The sequence below is a fragment of the Haemaphysalis longicornis genome, unplaced genomic scaffold, assembly GCF_048455015.1.
Source record: "Haemaphysalis longicornis isolate Haplotype H1 unplaced genomic scaffold, Haemaphysalis longicornis Haplotype H1 scaffold_150, whole genome shotgun sequence".
NCBI classification, from domain to species: Eukaryota; Metazoa; Arthropoda; class Arachnida; order Ixodida; family Ixodidae; genus Haemaphysalis; species Haemaphysalis longicornis.
In genome coordinates, this window is record NW_027526258.1 from 463,856 (window position 1) to 484,364 (window position 20,509).

The 20,509-nt window shown below is 48.2% G+C and overlaps 1 protein-coding gene across 1 annotated transcript in view; it reads left to right on the forward strand.

Annotated features, from left to right (window-relative positions):
• Positions 1-5,949: 5,949 nt before the first annotated feature.
• Positions 5,950-20,509, forward strand: part of LOC144165972 (lysosomal Pro-X carboxypeptidase-like) — a 78,673-nt gene continuing 64,113 nt past the window's right edge. The window contains exon 1 of the mRNA XM_077695646.1: positions 5,950-6,220. Coding sequence (XP_077551772.1) covers positions 6,119-6,220 — 102 coding nt within the window. The 5' untranslated portion in view covers positions 5,950-6,118. The remainder of the gene's footprint in view (positions 6,221-20,509) is intronic.

A 20,509-nucleotide genomic window follows, 5' to 3' on the forward strand; every position in this document is an offset into this window, starting at 1 on the left:
CATCAGCCACACCAAGATCACCCAATTAGGATGATGAAGGGATGTTTGTAGGCAGGATCAAAAGAATCTGGCCGCCGCAAGCTGAGTAAGATTATAGTGACGGATCTGTTCCCGTGGTGCAATGGGATAAGGATGACTAGGCGACAGGTTATGAACCCCTAGGTCTACGTTTGCGTCCTGCCTCCCGTTTGCCGGCGCATCCTCATTGTGTCGGCGGACTCAGGGTGCAGGCATGTTCACGATGGTCTCTACAAGTACCTTTCCTTCCCTGTGACTCGTTCCGTTTCTCCCCTGCTGAAATTCGCAGTGCGCCTCTGACTGCCTTTTTCAGCCATCGTTCATGGGTACATTTGTTCTCCCTTTGGAAGCCACATGCGCACCTTGGCGGCGGGGGGAGTGTGTTGTGCATAATGAATAAAAGAGGCAGGGCTGCACGGGCACGCGGGTACGGGCATAGCTCGCGCCTCGTGCTCGGGGCAGTTGGTTCGTGATCAGCGCAGCGAAAGGGCGACCGGCTGTCTGGCTCCTTTCTTACGTCGCGATCCGCGACAGCGACAGCGAAGCCCCAAGCATACCACTTAGAGAGATTGACCAAGATTGGCCAATAAAACATAATAATAATCATAAAACATAATAATCATACGGGTTCCCGACACATTTCACGCGATTTCAGAATCAATCCAACGGAAACACCATGTGAACTCCACGATGCGTCGCATCTACACAGGGTTCCCCTCGCGGGGAGGTGGGCGCAATTTTTCAGTATGGGTGATCTCACCGACCCCTGCGGTGTACCCACGCTACCCAGTGTCTTGTTGGGGAGCTCCATGTCCCCGGCCACGATCGTCGTCGTTCGGTCGGTGAGGAAGTCCCTGATGTATGCAAACGTTCGCCGTCCCATGTTCAGACAGGACACTTGCTCGAGTATTGCCGAGGATGGAGCCCAACTCATCACGGCGCACATACTTGACGCCGCCGAAAGGTAATTCCCCACGCCTCCGGTGCCCAGCGCAACCAGAGGAGGCCGTGCTGGAATGAGGACTGTAGGCGGGCGCGAGAGGCCCAGACCAAGGCGTGGGGTGTCCTTCGCCGGTACCCCACGTCACATAATCTCATTTCTTTTGAACGGGCAAAAGCTTTGGGAGAGCGAGCGCGTCGAGAGGCGAAAAGGGACATTTGGCGCACCTTCCTCACTTCCATCAATTCATACACAGACACACACAAAGTCAGGACACGAATACGAAAACTAAAAAGACAAAAGACACACAACCTGCCCTTGGTTAGTACAACAGGGGAAACACTGGAAGAGCAGGCTAACGCACTCGCACAACACTTTTAACACGTGTCCAGTTCAGCACACTATACCAACACTTTCAAAAACACAAAACATCCTGTGAGAAGAAGTCCTTGCGAGATAGTAATAAGTCCAACTCATCCTATAACACCGCCTTCTCACTTCATGAGCTGTAGATCGCACTCAGTACTTGCAAACCTTCAGCTCCAGGCGCAGGCAACATTACATACACCATGATACATTACTTACACGCAGAGACATTTGAAACCCTCCTTCACCTCTACAACAAAACATTCCTTTCAGGGCGCCTTACAAGGTCTTGGAGGGAGGCCATCGTTGTGGCCTTTCTGAAAGAGGGGAAGGACCCTTCCTCTCCCTGAAGTTATCGTCCCATTGTCCTGACAAGGTACCCGTGCAAGCTGCTTGAAAAGATGATCAATAGGAGACTCGTGTACTTCGTAGAGTACAATGGTCTTCTCAACAGCTGCCAGGCTGGCTTCAGGGCTGGGAGATCGACTAACGATCAACTGGTTGCATTTTAATCGTATGTAAAAGATGCCTTCATCCATAATCAGTTTTACAGAACAGTATTCTTTGACATGGAAAAGGCCTATGACACGGCCTGGCGGTATGGCATCTTGAGTGACCTCAAGTCGTTTGGTGTCTCCGGCAACATGTTGAACACCCTCGCTAGCTACATGTCGGAAAGAACCTTTCGAGTGAGGGTTGGCAGTGCACTCTCCAATGTATATGTGCAGGAAAATGGCGTTCCTCAAGGTGTTGTCTTGAGCTGCACACTATTCATTGTTAAGGTGAACTAGCTCCGGAAGGCATTGCCACCAACCATTTCGTATTCTGTATATGTAGAGGACGTCCAAATATCTTTTAAGTCTTGTAACTTCTCAATTTATGAACGCCAAGTCCAGCTTGGGGTGAACAAACTTGCTGGCTGAGCAGACACAAACGGTTTTAAACTGAACCCCGTAAAACGTACTTGTATTGTGTTCTCCCGGATGCGCGGGATTCATGCGGACCTTGATATCTCTATTAATGGTGCAGTAATACCTGTTAGAGGGGAACAGACGTTTTTGGGCTTAATATTCGATGGTAAACTCACATTTATCCCTCACGTGAAACACCTCAAACACAAATGCCTAAAAACAATGAAGAATCTTAAAGTCCTGTCACGCCAATCCTATGGTGCTGACAAGCAGCTCCTCCTGCGCCTCTATACTGCAGTGGTAGGATCTCGCTTGGATTATGGCAGTGTTGTTTATTGGTCCGCGACGAAGACGGCGCTAAAAATGGTTGACCCGGTGCTGCATTTGGGGCTTCGTCTTGCCTGTGGCGCATTTCGAACTAGCCCCGTTGAAAGCCTCTATGCAGAGTGTCACAAATTGTCCCTCTATTACCAGCGGACATACACTAACTTGTTGTATGGCTCTAAAATCATGTCTATGACGAATCCTCCTTTTAATTCAACCATTCATGATGCATCCTCAGAGGAGTTCTTTGCAAAAAGTCCATCTATTTCCATGACGTTCCCTCTCAGAGTGAGAGCAGAAGCTTGTGAGCTAGCGGTGTCATTTTCACACACCCACAAGACACCCATTACTGATTTTAGTGCACCGTGGCAACTCTGGGCTGTTTGTTGTGACTTGTCCTTCCTGCAATTCGATAAAAACAGGGCGCGAAGGGTAGCCATTATGCAGAATTCCCTCTTCCTGCAGGAGAAGCATCAGTGCGCAGAATATTACTGTAATACATCAAAGACAGCTACGGCTGTGTCTTGTGCTGCACAGGGGCCGAACTTCAATGTGTGTAAAAGAATGAACTCCCACAACAGCATTTTTACGGCTGAAGCACACGGCATTTTACTTGTTTTACATCACATCGTTCAACATCCAATTTCAAAGTTCATAGTGTTTACAGATTCTCTTAGTGTTGTACGTATAGTTGTGTCCAGAAAACGCTACAAAATTATGTAACCAATCTTGTTTTTAAGGCCCTTCTGTCGGCATACGCCTCAAGTCTTCAAATAACAATATGTTGGGTTCCTGGCCACTGTGGAATAGCCGGGATTGAAACCGCAGATCAAATGGCCACTGCTTCTACACTCGTGAATACAGTGGACATAGCAACAGTGCCGTACACAGACATGAAGCCACACATTAGACACCAACTTCGCAACGCATGGCAAACACACTGGAGTGAACAGACAGATAACAAGTTACACGTAATAAAACCACACTTGGGACCATACACTACTGACTCACACATCAGACACATTGAAGTTACCTTAGCTAGGTTTCGGATAGGCCATACACAAGACCCATGTGTAGCAGGTGTGGGGAGGGCCTATCCGTAGTCGACATCTTAATCACATGCAAGGCACTCGACACAACAAGACACAGACACTTCAATGAACTGTACAGACAACACATTCCGCTACACCCTTCTTTGTTTTTGGGGGAAAATGCCATGGTTTCTGTGCAACGCGTTTTTAAATATTTGTCTGATGTTAAATTTTTAAACCTCATATCCTATCATGCGTAATCAACACTGGCCCTATACACCAGCCATCTCCATTGGTTGTATTTGATTTTACTGTTATTCTGGCTTACACATTTTAGTAGCCACTGTTTTCTGTTGCATACGTTTGTTTGGCGCTCTTTGCGGCAGCTGGCCTTGCGCCAAAAAATCCAACCATCATCATCATCACCTCAGTAACCTCAGATTTGCTGATGACGTTGCCTTGCTAAGTAACTCGGGTACGAATTGCAAAGCATGCTTTCCGCACTGGGTGAACAGAGTAGAACCATTGGACTGAAAATTAATATGCGGAAAACCAAAGTAATGATCAATAACCTCGGGACAGCACAGCAGTTTGGGATAGGGGGCCAGGTGGTGGAAGTGGTAAGCGAATATATCTACTTAGGCCAAGTTGTGACCCCGGATTCCAACCATGAAGCAGAGATAATTAGACGGATCAGAATGGGGTGGAGTGCATACGGTAGATATTCTCAGATAATGAATAGTAGCCTACCATTGTCCCTGAAGAAGAAAGTGTATGACAGCTGCATCTTAGCGGTACTCACCTACGGGGCAGAAACTTGGAGGCTCACTAAGAGGGTTCAAGTTAAATTGAGAACGCCTCAGTGGGAAATGGAGTGGAAAATGATAGGTGTAACATTAAGGGACAAGAAGAGAGCGGAGTGGATCAGGGAACAAACGCGTGTTAAGGACATATTAGTAGAAATTAAGAAGAAATGGGGTGGGAAGGGAATGTGATGAGAAGGCAAGATAACCGTTGGTAATTAAGGGTAACAGAATGTATCCGTAGAGAAGGTAAGCGTTGCAGGGGGCGGCAGAAAGTTAGATGGGCAGACCTGATCAAGAAGTTTGGAGGGATAAAGTGGTTACAGTTGGCACAGGACCGGGGTAATTGGAGAATAATGGGAGAGGCCTTTGCCCTGCTGTGGGCGTAGATAGGCTGGTGATGATGGTGATGATCGGTCAGAAGGAATCATTACGTGTCAGTGCTTTTCGAGGATCAAGGTGGAGGTAATCTTCGCCAATTGTACTTGTTACACGCAGTAGGGCGTTCTGGTAGAGATGGGAAATAGCGCCGTAAGTGATAGCATGGAAACCAAGAAAAGAGCGGTTCTTGACGTGGGAAACCGCTGAGATGAGTTGCTGTATTGAGAATTGGATGCCCAAGGCGGGTGCGGCTGTTATCAGTGGTACGAAAGGGATGAAATATGAACGTTTCTCCGTGGATGAGCTCGCAGACAGGAGCTTCCGGTGCTCGTCGGCTGCTTCTTTCTAGGAAATGTTTTCGTCTACGATCCGCCTTGAATGGGTGTAACTTCGCTAAATCAAGCACTTAATATATTGGTGATACCGAAACGATATTTGTTATTAGTTATATTTCGGCAGAGTCTTAAATTACAAATGTTTTCGGAAGTATGCAAAGTCTTAGACTAGGTAGAGTATGAAATTTACAACAGTTACGCGAAGCGCGTTCGCAAAAGCTTGCGTTGATTGAGCGCGTTCTCCGGTTACAGAACCGAAACGAATATTTTGACAGTCGAATATTTCGAAACGAACATTTCACCATAAGTAGTAGTAACAAACGTTTAATTGAACTGGTGAAGTGACACCCAACGGAGATTACCATATTCAAGCCCGAAGACTAGTCTGCTAAGTGGCAAAGTTTATCATACGAAACATTTCTGAAACAGACAACTTTGGTAGTTTGGGCAAATTTATCGTTGCAGCCCGAAACATGCTCCAGTAAGAAATTTTCAGCTGGTGCGGTGTTTTCCAGTTCATTATTCGTGCTGTGTGCGCTTCCCGCTGTAAAGATTTTATCACGTACGTAAACAAAACCCTATCCTCGGTCTGTTATCCGAGAAACTTCGACAACACTCTATCTTACGCGGTAAACAACGGGAGCGCATGCTATCACAGTTTGTTTTGTATTTTTTGTACTTTCTTCGAGGAGTCCTAACAATGGGAAAATCAAGAACGCTGCGTACGAACCGGTGCAAACATACGGAATCGAGGGGAAGATCCGTAAGGGGAAGTGCTTTGTGGGATTATCTCAAGCTGCACCGATAAGACGTACCTCGTGCAACCGGGGCGTAATGACTCGAAGCATCGCCGGACTCTTGACCTGTGCCCGCAGCAGGGTTGCGTATGCGCGCTATCAGGCATCACCCCGCTGATGCGACCAAAAGGATACGGAAGCTCGCCACAAATGCGACCGCACACCGCGCCGAGTGTCACCGAGATTCCGGCATTTTTACTTGACTGCAACTGATGGCCTGTATTGTTACCGCGTTTGTGCTCGCTTTGTGCGCGCTGGACCATCATGCCTTTGGAAGCGCAGTTCAGTACAAAGAGCACAGATTCAAGACGAAGGTAAGATGCTTTTGTGTGTATTCTGTGAGGATTTTAGGGTCATGCGGTAGTCTCCGTCCCGCCTTTGCGATTTTGCGCAATCGCGCAGATGCTTTTGTTCTCTGTCACAGCGTATCCGAACAACTTTCCATCGATATGTGCGACTGCTGACTAGGCGCGTCGTTCTCGCTGGTGTCGAACCACTATTTCACCTCAGGGGCCGCGTCAGCGTTATTTGTATACGGATTTTCTCACACCGTGCCGGGCGTGAAGGGATGGAATTGTGCCTGCGTTGTTCCTGGTTGTCGTGTGTCACCTCGACAGCTGCAGTTGAAGCCGTTGCCGCGTTATTCCCCGCCGCCTCCCCTTGAGGTCTGGGGAAACTGGCGTGCGCCCAGGTGCGCTAGCTGCATAAAGCTCGGAAAGGTCTTCGCCACATGTGGTAGCTCTGCAGGATACTAGAAACCAAGAGAAATTGTAGCGGCCGCTAGTAGAATATCACGCTGTACGGTGAGCATCTCCTCACCAGAGATTTCTATTGACGAACTTCCTGACGCCTTTGCTATGACCTGGACAGTATGCTATGTCTCAGCCTGCTGTTACTAAGACGAGCAAACAGTGAGCTACCGGAGGCATCCTTCTCGGAATCCCAATAACGGGACACGGCGGAAAAATTTTCGGAGAACTCCGCAGAGCCGCGTCAACAGTGCAAGATCGGCTACAGCGCGTGGAGAAAGGTACCTGAGAAAGCGGAAAGAGCCGCCTACGCAACGGTGCTGTCGATGCCAGGGCGACGCGAAGTGAAAGCGCCAAGCGCCATTTGCCGAGCTCTGCGCCGTCTCGACGGACCTCGTGACTCCCGCCAACGCTTGCGCGCGTTGTATGCACGACGTCGAAACATAAGCTGAAGCAAGTCGTGCGCTTCGGGGCCGGGCCTCAAGTTCGCGGTGGAAAGCGACGAGATGCGCACGCATTCTTCAACATCCATCAAAGAATCCTAATTAACCGCAAATTTTGGGGGCCAATAAAAATGCATACATACTCAAAAATTCAGAAAAACAACCGTACGCCCGTGCTGCAATTGTGATGGATTGTTATAAAAATATGTAACAAGAGCTGTCACAAGGATCGTAACGACAACACCAAAGGAATACAGGGGGTTTTGTGTCAAAATATTTTAAAGTTTTTTCTAAAAGCAGTTTTTTTTTTCATACAGCTTAAAACATCTGCTTTGGCGTCGTATCAGTTCGAAAGGAACGGTGATCATGTTCCTTTGGTGGAGTTTCCCGAATTTTCGATTTCATGTGGAGCCGCGGGAGGAGGGAAAGCTCGTTGGACCTGACGCCAGCCTCTGTGCACGTCAACGCCGTCAAGCGATATCTACGGCTGGACGTGCGCTGCTTGGCCCATCGTAAAGCTCAACACGGAGGTTACCCTACGTTGAGCCTAAGCATAGGACGTTAGGCCTAACGTCACGCCCTAAAGTCTTACGTCATGCACCGGTGGCCATTGGAAAAAGAACGGCAATCGGACGGTAAACTGCTGGCGACGTGACATCTCAAAACCCACATGTTAGGCCTAGGTGGCTACATTCCCCGTGGCCACATTCCCCGCTCTACGCCATCTTTTGAGCACCTACCTAGACATTTTCGACTTCGATAGTCGTCCTTTAGGTCAGACTACTGCTGTTCAACATCGTATCAACACAGTTGATGCCAGCCCTGTCCACAGTCGTCCATACTGTGTGTCCCATGCTGAACGACTGGTCATTCAGCAGGAAGTCGAAAGCATGTTCCGCAAGGACATCACAGAACCTTCGTCGAACCCCTGGGCTTCGCCTGTCGTTTTAGTCAAAAAGAAAGATGGCAGCTGGCGGTTCTGCGTAGATTACCGACGCCGTAACCAGGTCACCAAGAAGGACGTTTCTCCATTGACGCGCATTGATGACGCATTGGACTGCCTGCATGGCGCCAAATATTTTCATCTATAGACCTCAGGTCTGGATATTGGCAAATTTCTGTTGACGAAGCCGATGGCGAAAAAATGACGTTTGCTACACCCGACGGGCTCTACCAGTTTAAGGTAATGCCGTTTGGTCTATGTAACGCCCTTCCTACGTTTGATAGGATGATGTACTCTCTACTCCATGGGTTCAAGTCGTCGACGTGCCTATACTACCTCGATGATGTGATTGTTTTTTCCCCTACATTCGACACCAATCTCAAGAGGCTTTCGGCAATCTTGGAAGTGTTCAGACGTGCAGGCCTTCAGTTAAACTAAAAAAATGTCACTTTGGTCGCCGCCAAATTAAGCTTCTTGGACACCTTGTCGACGAGCACGGCGTTCAACCCGACCCCGATAAAATTCGCGCTGTGCGAAACTTCCCAAAACCACATTCGTCAAAAGATGTCCGGAGCTTCGTAGGCCTCTGTTCCTAGTTTCGTCGCTTCACTGCGAATTTCGCCGACATTGCCCGTCCTCTGACAGACCTTCTTAAAAAGAAAGTCACCTACGCAAGGGGCCCCAAACAAGATGAAGCCTTCACTATGATTATCGCTCTGCTTACGTCGCCACCCGTTCTAGGCCACTTTGATCCATCGGCACCAACCGAAGTGCGCACCGACGCAAGCGGCCATGGTATAGGGGCGGTTTTGGCACAACAACAAGGCGGCCAGAACCGTGTCATCGCCTAAGCCAGCCGTCTCCTGTCTCCAGCCGAACGCAATTACTCCATCACCGAACGGGAGTATCTTGCCCTTGTCGGGGCTGTCGCCAATTCCGCCCATACCTTTAGTGTAAGCATTTTAGTGTTATTACAGACCACCACGCTCTCTGCTGGCTTTCGTCTTTGAAAGATCGCACGGACAGGCTGGGTCGATGGGCTCACCGCCTTCAAGAGTACACTTTCTCTGTGCTATACAAGTCTGGCCGCCTACACCAGGACGCCGACAGCCTGTCACGGAATCGTGTGGACCACCCAGAACTCAGCGGAGCAAGTTCTGATTTCTCCCTTTTTGCCATCTCCGACTTCCTGAACATTGCTGAAGAGCAGCGCGCACACGCATCACTACGCCTAATCTTCACGGTCTCGAATGCCCAACACATGGCCCTTCTTGACGTGCCTATTCAATTCGTGATGGCACCCTCTATCGTCGCAACGTCCGCGCCGATAGTCCCGAATTGCTCCTTCTTGTACCTCAACACTTGCGTGCGGCCATCTTGCACCAGCTTCACGATTTCCCCATAGCTGGCCATCTCGAGTAACCCGCACGTACGACCGTGTGCGATGTCGCTTCCTTTAGCCCGGCCTATAGAAATCCGTGCGTCGATCCGTCATCGCCTGCGACCTCTGCCAACTGCGGAAAACATCGACCACGCTCCCCACCGGTCAGCTTCAACCATTCGAAATTCCCCTTGAGCCGTTTTTCCGTGTAGGTATGGACTTACTGGGCCCTTTTCCTCTATCAAAGTGCAGAAACAAGTGGGTGGCTGTCGCGACGGACTATGCAACACGTTTTGCAATCACCCGTGCCCTGCCTACGTGTTGCGCGACCGATGTCGCCGATTTTCTCCTTGACAACGTCATTCTGTACCATGGAGCTCCCCATCAGCTCGCCAATCGCGGCCGCTACTTGCTATCCAAAGTTGTTGACGACCTTCTGCACTCCTGCTCTACCCAGCACGCATTTTCCACAGCATATCATCCGCAAACAAACGGACTCACCGAACGACTCAAGCGGACCCTTACGACATTCTTGTATTACAGCGCACTACAAACAGGACACAGGGAAGGACGCAGACGCAGCGCTGTGTCTGCGTCCTTCCCTGTGTCCTGTTTGTAGTGCGTTGTAATACAAGAATGTCGAAATACCAACTCGCCCATCAGTCCACACTGGACCCTTACGGACATGCTGTCTGCCTACGTCTCAGCGGAGCATCGCGATTGGGACATCGCCCTTCCCTACATTACATTCGCCTACGAGTCTTCGCGTCACGACACCATGGGATTTTCCCCTTTCTACCTTCTTTACAGTAGTGAGCCTGCTTTGCCCCTGGACACCTTACTGCCTACTTCTGCCCCCTTGTACACCGAATACGCTCACGATGCGATCACCCGAGCTACTTTTGCAAGGCAGATTGCCCGCGACCGTCTTTACGCGTCACAAGCCTCTCAGAAGCACAGATATGACCAGCGCCACCGGCCAGTACACTTCCCTCCGGGATCATTGGTCCTTTTCTGGACCCCATCCCGTCGCGTGGGACTTTGAGAAAAAAAATGCTTGCGCCTTATACCGGTCCTTACCGTGTTCTCCGCCCGGTTACGGACGTTACATATGATATCACCCCCGTCCTCCCTTCACCTTCCGGGAGAACCCCGCCTAATAACATTGTGCATGTGTCCCGCCTCAAGCCATACTGCGCGCCTTTGTCGACTGCGAGTTAGCATCGGGACGACGCTTTTCCAGCGGGAGTCATGTTACAAGGCATGGTTATATTGTTGGCGAGCAGGACCCATGATATAAGGTGGACAATCTGCGCGACTAACTGCGATCATCATCATTTGACCCTGTCATTATCATCACGGCTCTCTCTGGCACTCAGCCTTGTTCGTCTTGCCCGGTGCCTTTATCTCGCTGTACCAATCCTCCAAATATAGTCTCTTCCCCGTAACAATATTATTTTTGGTTTCCACAGAAAAGCCTACAGGCGCGGCGGAGTTCACGGTCTCTGAGGCGTCAGCGCAGTAATACAGGACAAAGCTTTACATTCACCATGAGCTCACGAAACCTCTATAATGTGCAACAAAAAGCCACCCAAAAAGCCGCTGAGAACACAATGGCCACTACCGTTTGCTGGCTATGCCCTTCCTCGCTTCGCGGTCATACCGACGGCGCCCCCACTCCAGGAATCGCTCTTTCTTCGCCTTCAGTCGCCCCGTTGGGAATTAACTCTTCAAGTCGCGCATATCATGGACACCCCAGGCATACATAGCTTTCTCCTATTATAAGGAGCAAAAAAATTGAAGTCTAGTGTGACGACAGCAGCAATAGTCGTCTTCAAGATTTCGAAGTCCAGTTGACGCAATTGTGAAGCACAAGTGACACCCCCCTCTCTCTACGAAGGGGGCTGGTAGACGACAGGGCTCAGCCTTCCCCTGCCCTAGGTAACGCCACCGTAAGTGCGATCGTTAGTTTTAAGTAGAAGCAACACCGAATGCAACGAAGACGAGATAGATTGAGAAAATAATTAAAACGGAATGCACACGCTCTTAATCGACCTCGCTTTTCCGTGTTTGTTTTTTTGATGCGGAAGTTTTGCTGAAGGGGGGGGTGGGGAGGAATGGACTGAAAGCAGCAGCGTGTTGCACCGTTGGGTGAAGTGAAATCAAAGCGCTTTGGTAATACTTCATGTAGTAGGGTTGTTCACCTGATTGTTAAATTAAAAACAAAGGTGGAACGGATGCAAATTAACCACGTTAATTTTTACCATCTACTACAGGAATTGGGTTTTGCGTGGCAATTCTTCGCCAGCGGTTTAGCGTTCGTTTCCACGCACGGCGGCGCAAGCATAAGCCTCGAACGTAAAATCTTATCAAGTAACTAAAATACAATAATAAAGATAAAATGGTCAAATAATGCCTTACACATCCCGTGACTAAAAATGTCTGGGCCAAGATGTCGTTCACGGAAATGTCCGTGCGCAGAAATGTCCCCACCGAAACATCCTGCACTGAAATGTCGGACACCCAAATGTCCAGATCCCGTTTTAGACTATCTTTCCCCGCCAGGGAACAATTCTATCGGCCAGACACGCATCCTAGCCTCCCCAGACAAACGAGGAAAGGTAAAAAGCATTCTCGCGGCTACTCTATTTACCCGTCGAACCCCTCGTAAGTTCAAACAGCGTGAAAGCAAACACAAGCGGCGGCCTGCTGCGTGGTTATTCTTCTGCCTTTGACCTTCGAGGAAGCACGTACGGCTGATTGGCGGACAAATTGACCAGCTTATAGGAAGAGAAACGCAGTAGCGACTTGTGGATTTTTCTACTCGAACCTTGTCATCAAAAACAGCCAAATATTAGCGATGTAACGGTAGGATGCCGTTCCTTCAAAAACTTAACGAGTTACCGTTACAGTTCCATGGCGTTCCTCCGTTCCTGCAAAAAGGAACTAGTTCCAGGAACGCCGTTCCTTGTAACGCCATTCCGTACAACACTGGCCTAAGCCACCAATTTATGATTGAATGAACTACTCAAATCTTCACTTCATGGAAGGTGGACCGCAAGAAATTTGTGCCCTTCCTTTGAATCCTGCATGTTTATTTTATTTATTTATTTATTACACCCTCAAAAGCTCCACGCACGGGGCACCTTGATGAATCTAGGTGACGGTGTTGGCGACACCGCGGACCCCGAGCCTCCATACATAAGTTGTGATCAACCGTGACGATATGTTTTAAGGTGACGGGTAGAAACCTGAAACGGTGGCCGTCGCAGCCCAGGTCAAGCTCCGGCGGATGTGCTCCCTGTCTCTTTACCAGGGACCTCGGGGACCTGTGTATTAAGTTTGGATTTATTATATTGCTGCCTAGGAATGTGAACTATGTTTTTACTACATTGAGTTATGTATGTATTAAATGCAGAGCATTTCTTTAACTCACGATGTCACCCGTTCTAGTTGTCCGTAGTAGTCCGCACCCCTCCCCCTACACTATATAAAAAAATAATACTTACCGGCGCCTGGTTTCGGTCCCACGACCCTGCGGGCGGAACGCAAGGTACATGGTGCTCTACCGACTGCGCCACAAAGCCGACACAGAATGGAGGGCTACGAACGCGCCTTATATTCTTGACTCATTCAAACTACGTCAAGAAGCTGCTGATACAACGCATTCACTACCTGTGGGCGGAACGCGGGGTACATGGTGCTCTTCCCACTGCGCCACCATAATCATACCCACCTGCTAATGAATGATGTCACGTGACCACGTAATTACTTCTCCTCATTTAATTACAATACAACAACCAACAGCAACAACTGAAACAACATTAACGTAACGCAAACTACTTAACGTCGTGCGCCCCCGGAAATGCTCTGCATTTGATCGTGCCCCTCGCGAGGCGGATGTTTAGTTTTTTTTTGTTTGCATAAGTATACACAATTGTTTTATAAATACATTAGGGTGCACGGACCCCGTCAAGCCGCTTCTGTTGGCTTTTTGTCCGCGCTCCTGACATCTGAATTTATGGTCCGTAGTAATATCTGTATTTCGATGTCGAATATTGACTTGACTTTTCAGCTACCAGGGTAAGCCTGACGAAGAAAGTACCCCCGTCTCCCTGCTTTTTCCTATGCCATATGGATAATTCAACCCCCCCCCCCCCCAAGACGTGATCGGCCCCCGAAAAGGGGCCGCACCGAAGTCTCCTTTCCTCCACTTCCAAGCATGAGCCAGACAACTAATCTCGTTTCCTTGTTATCGAATCTGTTGACACAGCCCGCCCTCTTGCTTCACAATCAGTATTTTTGATTTGGGAAAACCTACAATGCCAAAAAACAACGCACAGTCGAAGTGCTCGTCGAGGTAAAAAACCAGCAGCAGGCAACCACACTTCTTGGTCAGACGAAAATGGTCGATCTGGACATCAGGGTCACACCCCACACCCCACTGCAGCCTGAATAGCTCGCAGGGTGTGATCTCTGAGGCAGATCTTCTTAACGAGACAGATGCCGACATTCTTGAAGGTCTAAAGGATCAGGGTGTCACAGCCGTGCGCCGCATCACGATGCGTAGAGATGATAAGGTAATCTCCACGAAACATATCCGGACCTTCAACTGCTCCTCGCTTCCTGAACATATCAACGCGGGGTTCATTCGATGCTCCATTCGTCCTTACATTCCGAACCCGCGCCGCTGCTTTAAGTGCTAGCGGTTCGGGCACGGAACCAACTCCTGCCGTGACTGTCTTACCTGCGCAAAGTGCGCTCAGCATGATAATTCATCTGACAATTGTCCATCCTCAACCCTCACTTGCGCCAACTGCCAGGTCCCCACGCTGCCTACTCTCGAAAATGCGAGACATTTAATCAGGAGAAGGCGATCATAAATGTGAAGGTCACTGAGAACATTACCTTCCCAGAGGCGCGGAAGAGGTTCGCCTCTTTCTCCCTGGGGAGGTACGCCGACGCGGCTCGCATGGGGCGGAGCGGTGTCTGGTGTCCACAGGGACCCAGTTCAGCGAGTACGACCTGGTCCCACCCCCGCCCCCCGCTGGGTTGCCTCACGCAGCCCAACCCGGCTCCACGACGCTTGCTGAGGCAGCAGCGGTTTGACGCATACATTTTATTCAACTTGAAAACAATCCAGAGAGAAACTTTAGAACGAACACAACGCCACAACGTGCGTTGCAAGTTTGAACCGTAATCGGTTGCCTCCTCCTGCTCGTCGTAAATTCGGGACTTACCTGGCGCGCGGTTTGTGGGGACAAACAGCAAGTCACTTAACTCTGGCGCCCAAGCCGAGAAGGCTTTTAGCCACGCACACTCCATATACCCGATGCGAGGTTGAGTCGTACGTCGCTCGAGAAACATAATCCTGAGCATGGGAAGCACTGTCAACCCGCAGAAGCACAACGTCGCATTTCATCGCGAGGCGAACGCGTCCACAACACACACAAAGACACAGCTTCGGTCGCTGGCTTGGCTCCATGCATAGCTTCTTTCGGAGAGGGAGCGATGTCACGAAGATACAGAGCTGCGCGAGGGCGACGTGATAACCACTCGACGTATTTAAGATCACAGGAGCAAAGAACTTGGTCCATCGGAAGCAAATTCCTGTCCACAGAAGAGCGGAACCTTGGATGGTTGCCGCGCTACTTGCCGCCATGTTAGAAACGCAAGCGGCACCACGTACGCACGCTGTTTTGCTGAAATAGCATGCTTCCGTCCGCTAAATGCAGAAGCGGCTTAACGTACGACGCATATGCAGTGCGAACGACGCAAAAAATAGCGTTCGCTAACTGTTTGCGTACGGCTGCGTACGTTATTCTGAAACTCTAGTATCTTCTCTTGCGCGACGCAAACCCAGCGTGAAATGGAAATCAATCAATGAATTCGTTATTTTCCTTTGAAAGCAGGGGGCTGGAGCTATTAGCTGTGGATCCAGCTTGACAGATGCTCCACCCCCGTATACAATGGCATTAGTGTCGGTGGTGCGACACTCGTCATAGGTAAAACATAATTGAAATAACCATATACAACAAAAATACTCAACACAGCGAAAATAAATCATTATACATATCGTAAGCAGAACTTCATAAAACTGTTTTTAGGATACTATATAATGTTGCTGACAAAATCTTAAAGGCGTGTTACAGGCGTATTAAACACTCTTGCTGTTAACTAGAAGCTCAGGGGCTTTTTCTGCAACAAAAACGTATTGAGCATCAGAATAAAAAATGATTCTTGGAAATCCAAGAAACACACTGATATCAAACGTACACGTGAGTTCAAACGGTACTACACAATTGCTGGTAATGCAATCTAATATGCGAATTACATCTAATACATCAAAATTTTCTGAGTGCAACCTGTTAAGCAGGACCGGCAGACTACAGGTTAGCGATTGCGTGTCATAAGTTGTTCGGGGAGTAGGTACAAACCATTTCTTTGCATGCCTTGTCGAACGAGTGGGACTTTTTTCTGTCAATTTTGACAAACATCTAATGAAGTTATCATTTTTAATAGTGAACAATTTATTCCTTATTAGTACCTTTTAATTATATAAAAAAACACAGGAAGAATGATATTTTAGCAAAAGCTGGCTGGTAGACGAAAGAAATGCACCGAATAGCTCTCTTTTGAAGCAGGTGTAGCTTTTTTTTAAGTTAGTGATTCCTGTCGTACCCCAAACTAAGCTGCAGTATTGCAGAATGGAGTATACCAGTGCATTGTAGAGCAGTACAATTTTCTCGGGAAGAATATGCCGCATTCTATTCATTACACCAACCGCTGAAGGCATTTATACTCGATATAGTCAACATGGTCCTTCGTGGTTAGATTCTTGGAAAAAATAATGCCGAGTGTCTTTACGTTGTCCACAATTTCTATTATTTCGCTGCCTAAACAAATGTTGATGTCTCTCAGTGCTTTCTCCCTGGGCAGGTATAACACCACTTTTGTTTTATTGCTATTTATTCTTAAGCCGTTTGCATCTGCCCAGTTCTTCAGTTCAACTAGTGCATCATTTACTTTTCCCTCTACCTCTGCCTCATATACGCCAGTAACGAAAACAGCCGAAAACTCTTGAAAACGGCTGCCGTGAAAACTCTACATGGCGGCCGTGACGGGAGTCGTCGTAGCCCTTTTTCAAACAAGGGCAGAGCGACGCGGGCTTTACGGATTATAAATGGCGGCTCGAGGCGAAAGGGCGGATTGGTCAGCTCGCAGTAAGTTCATTCCACGGGTGATTATGTTTGAACCGGGCGCGCTTTACGGATAGAGTAACATTTTCAATAACGCAGTGTCTAGAGTGCTTTTCGACGGCACTCTAGCTGATCGCTGCAGGCATGGCTAGAGTGCCGTCCGACGACATTCGAATACTTAAAACTAGGCTATCGCAGGCTGAAGCGTCGGTCGTAGTGTAGGAGATACGTCTTAGCTTCTTGACCCAAGGACGGTGGTTCGAGACCTGCTTTTGTCGCGGTTATTTTGTCTCATCTTTAAATTGAACTATAATTTTTATAGCTCAGGCTATTTTTGGTGTTTTAAGGGATTTCTTTGTGTGTTAGGTCACGTTATGTTATGTTTAGGTTAGGTTACCTAGCTTTACGTTATCTAGAACGATGTAGTGCCAGACGCGGCAATTTTGTTACAAAACGCCGGTGGACGTCAATATAGTGGAGTGCTTATCATCGTCGGACGGCACTCTAGACACGGCCTTTCAATAAAGTGAAAGTTCTCCTCCGCCTCTTACACGCGCGGAGAACGGGAGGTTGGAAGCTTGCCAGCGAATCTTGTTCCTTTTGCCGATTCTAATGAAGGTGCCTCCTGCCAGGTACATCGCTTGCACAAGCTCGGACGCGCATCGTCGTAGGTTACTGATTTCGCTGATTGCGTACCAATGCTTGTCGAAAACGAAACTGAAAGCATGACGGCTGACTGACTAGTGAGCTCATAGTGAGCTCCCGTGACTCAACGCAATTGTGATCATCTGCATTCTCCGATTGCAATATTTAGAGGGTTACCAACAAATGAAATGTTTCTTTTTTTTCTCGAAATGAGGCATATTTACCTAATGCGAATTAAAATATGCAAGAGGGCATCAAGAAAGCAAGTGTAGAGCAGGTGAGTCCCCTTGGCACAATTAGCTGCTCTTTTCGAATTCCTCCCTAGGATAATTGTCTCGGGCACGCATCAAGGCACCAACGAAGCAAGCAGGCTCTTCATTGCTTTTCCACAAATTTCCAAAACGCTTCACAAAAATTTGAGCCACAGCGCAAACGACGAAACAAAGGACGGTAGCAAGAGGACACACTAAGGGCTGACTTACTCGTGTGTCCCTTTCTATCGTCCTTTCTCGTTGTGGTTCAGCATGCATCACCAACTTGCCCAAGTTTTCACGCTGCTCATATCTTATTCTTCACCTTGATGAAGTGGTTCATACTCTCGGGGCGGAGAAAGGGGGGGGGGGGAACTTGTATTCGGCGGCTATTTAGAAAACTACTGAAACGGTAAATATGGGAGTAAAAAAAGTAAATCTAGCCAGTGTTATTTTGTGGCAGCGGGGCAGACGAAATGAAATCATTGTTTCACATCTGCTTCATTTCGTTCACTTCTCCTGTTCACTTCGTCGTTGACATCTGGTGACCGATCTTTCGCCGATTTCCTCATTTTTCCTAATTGCCATCTGAATTCGTAATAAGCCAGCTCCGAAACGTGAAAAAAAGCTTCTAAAAACACTCGCGAAACAGTGTAACGCTCAAGCCAAGAGAAAACTCCGATTGGGCAAATGCATTTGGCTAATTTTGATCGGTGAAACAGCAGGTCCTATCCAAAATGAACTAGAGTTCATTTTGGATAGGACGTATGGGCTGCGTACACGATTTCATGGCGGTATCTCAACGTTTTTCTAGCCAGCCCTTTTTTAGGAGAAAGTTGCCGAGGTTTTCTTGTCACTGCAGCTTTATCCGACACACTTTCGGTTTCTGGATCTGGCTCATTTGGAAAAGAAACACCTCAAATATCTGACAGTTTCTTCTACTACAGCCTTAGTAAATTCGCTGCCATACATTTTGATGTTCGGCAATACAGTAGGTGTTAATTTTGTTGGTGTCCAGCTTGTATTGCAAAGTAAAAGATATTTTTGTGTTTGACAGTACCACCCATTTCTTTGCAGTTTCTTCTTTTGGTTGCATTCATATATTGTATTTTTAGCACCTTACTATGATACTTTTTAAACCCATCTTTAAGCGCGGGCTGGCAGTTTTTCGATATGTTCTCCTTCTTGCTGGAACATGATTTTATTTCAATGTCAAAATTTTGTTCTGCCATGGTTTTCTTGTCGCTGTAATTTTGTGTGTTTAATGAGTAATTATTAACCGATTGAAATATTTGATATTAACGGTGATTCGATCGGCAGGCAACTCGAACAGGCTACCTCAGAGTTTTACCAGACGGAAACGAAAAAACTCCAAGAATGGCGATGACAGTCGCAAGGCTAGCATCGGTGACTTCTTGATGGGACTGCAGGATTTACTGGGTGTGACATACGAGAAGCTGGGAACGTTTTCACCACATGCCAACTATGACGGATCCCTTGTGAGCGTTTCTTCCTCCCTTGCGACATTTTTTCCCCGTCGCTAATTTTTCGAACGCCGATGCCTTTTTATTTAACTTTCTGTGTCTAAATTATCTACTGAATCTCAGTGTGTGCCTACAAAATGTAAACCTTCTTGGTTAAACGTACAAAATATTTTTAAACAGAACGAGCACTTATACGGCATATATTATACTTTTGTTGTCGTTGGTGAATTCTTGCCAGGAGCTGTCCCGCACATGGTAACTTTCTTGTGCATACACCGCCATTTAGATTGAATTCTCAAAAGTGCCCTCAACTGATCTGCTGCCCAGCTCATCGGTTGTTCGTGTTGAATGTTAACGAGCTGTAATGTGCACTCAAACCTCCTGTGACATGTGCTGCCGAGGTTGAATATCTAAGATTACCGTAGGTTAGCTTCTCTGTTTAAAAGATATAATCCAAAGTGGAAGCCTCATATGCCCAATTAAGAGAAAAAGCGGTGGCGGCGTCATCCGCGACCCAGAGATGGTCATAAAAATATGTCATCAAGCACTCGGGGCTACAGTGTTTTCACTGCAATTTGTTTGTTTCTTGTTATTGTGTTGAGCAGGCGTAGTTTACTGTGTGCTTGCGGGACAACAATGCTGAATATTCATTACGCCTTGTGAAAGGGATCAGTGTGACGTGTAAGTGTCTCGTGTAGTTCTACGACCCCGTGTTCATGTTCCACTCGAAACAACTGAATCAGTATGCGCAGTGATAAGCAAATTAGGGTATTTCTGTGTTTTGTCATAGCGGAGCCCAAAAACTAGGATGAAGATGCACAAGCTGAAATGATTTGCTCTCCCCGCAGGGGGCACCTTGTGTACTCAAGGTGTTTTGGTGAGTAGCGCCACCACGGTCCCGAGCTCCGCAGGGGTGCCTACTGTCGTAGGCACTTGGTGTCTTGCAACACCACGGACCCGAGCACATGTGGGTTGGACCCACCCACGCCCTCGGCTGTGCGTGGCTTTGCCGTGTCCGGGGAAAAGGGCATCCTGGTGGTTGAGCCAAAGCCAGGGTTGTTTTGGACCTTCGTGGCCCCCTGGCAGAGGCAACACACCACTTCGGCCCCCGCTTCCCGTAGACGGTGCCCCCAGTCTGACCCGACCTGGGGGGAATCAGCCAGTCGCCTTTTCCTGTCCTCTTCTTCATTCTTTTGCTTTCCTATCGTCTTTCCTAACCCTGTCCTGTCATCTTCTCTCTTCCTTATTTCTCCGTTTTTTCTCCAGGCGGCGAGGGTTAACCCTGTGCGAAGGCTTCACCCTAGATCCCGAGCATAGGGTTATAGTGGCGTGGTACAGTTAACGTGCGCTTCAAAGCCACGTTCCCTTGTTGGGCTCGGTGGTGGGCGACTGGCCTTGCCACCGAATTGATTCCATTTTCTATGGCTATCTTCTCAGCTCCCGCAAAACACCCTGATTGCCCTCCTAAAAGGGGTCGCACCGAAGCACTCCGCACCCAACCACCTCAG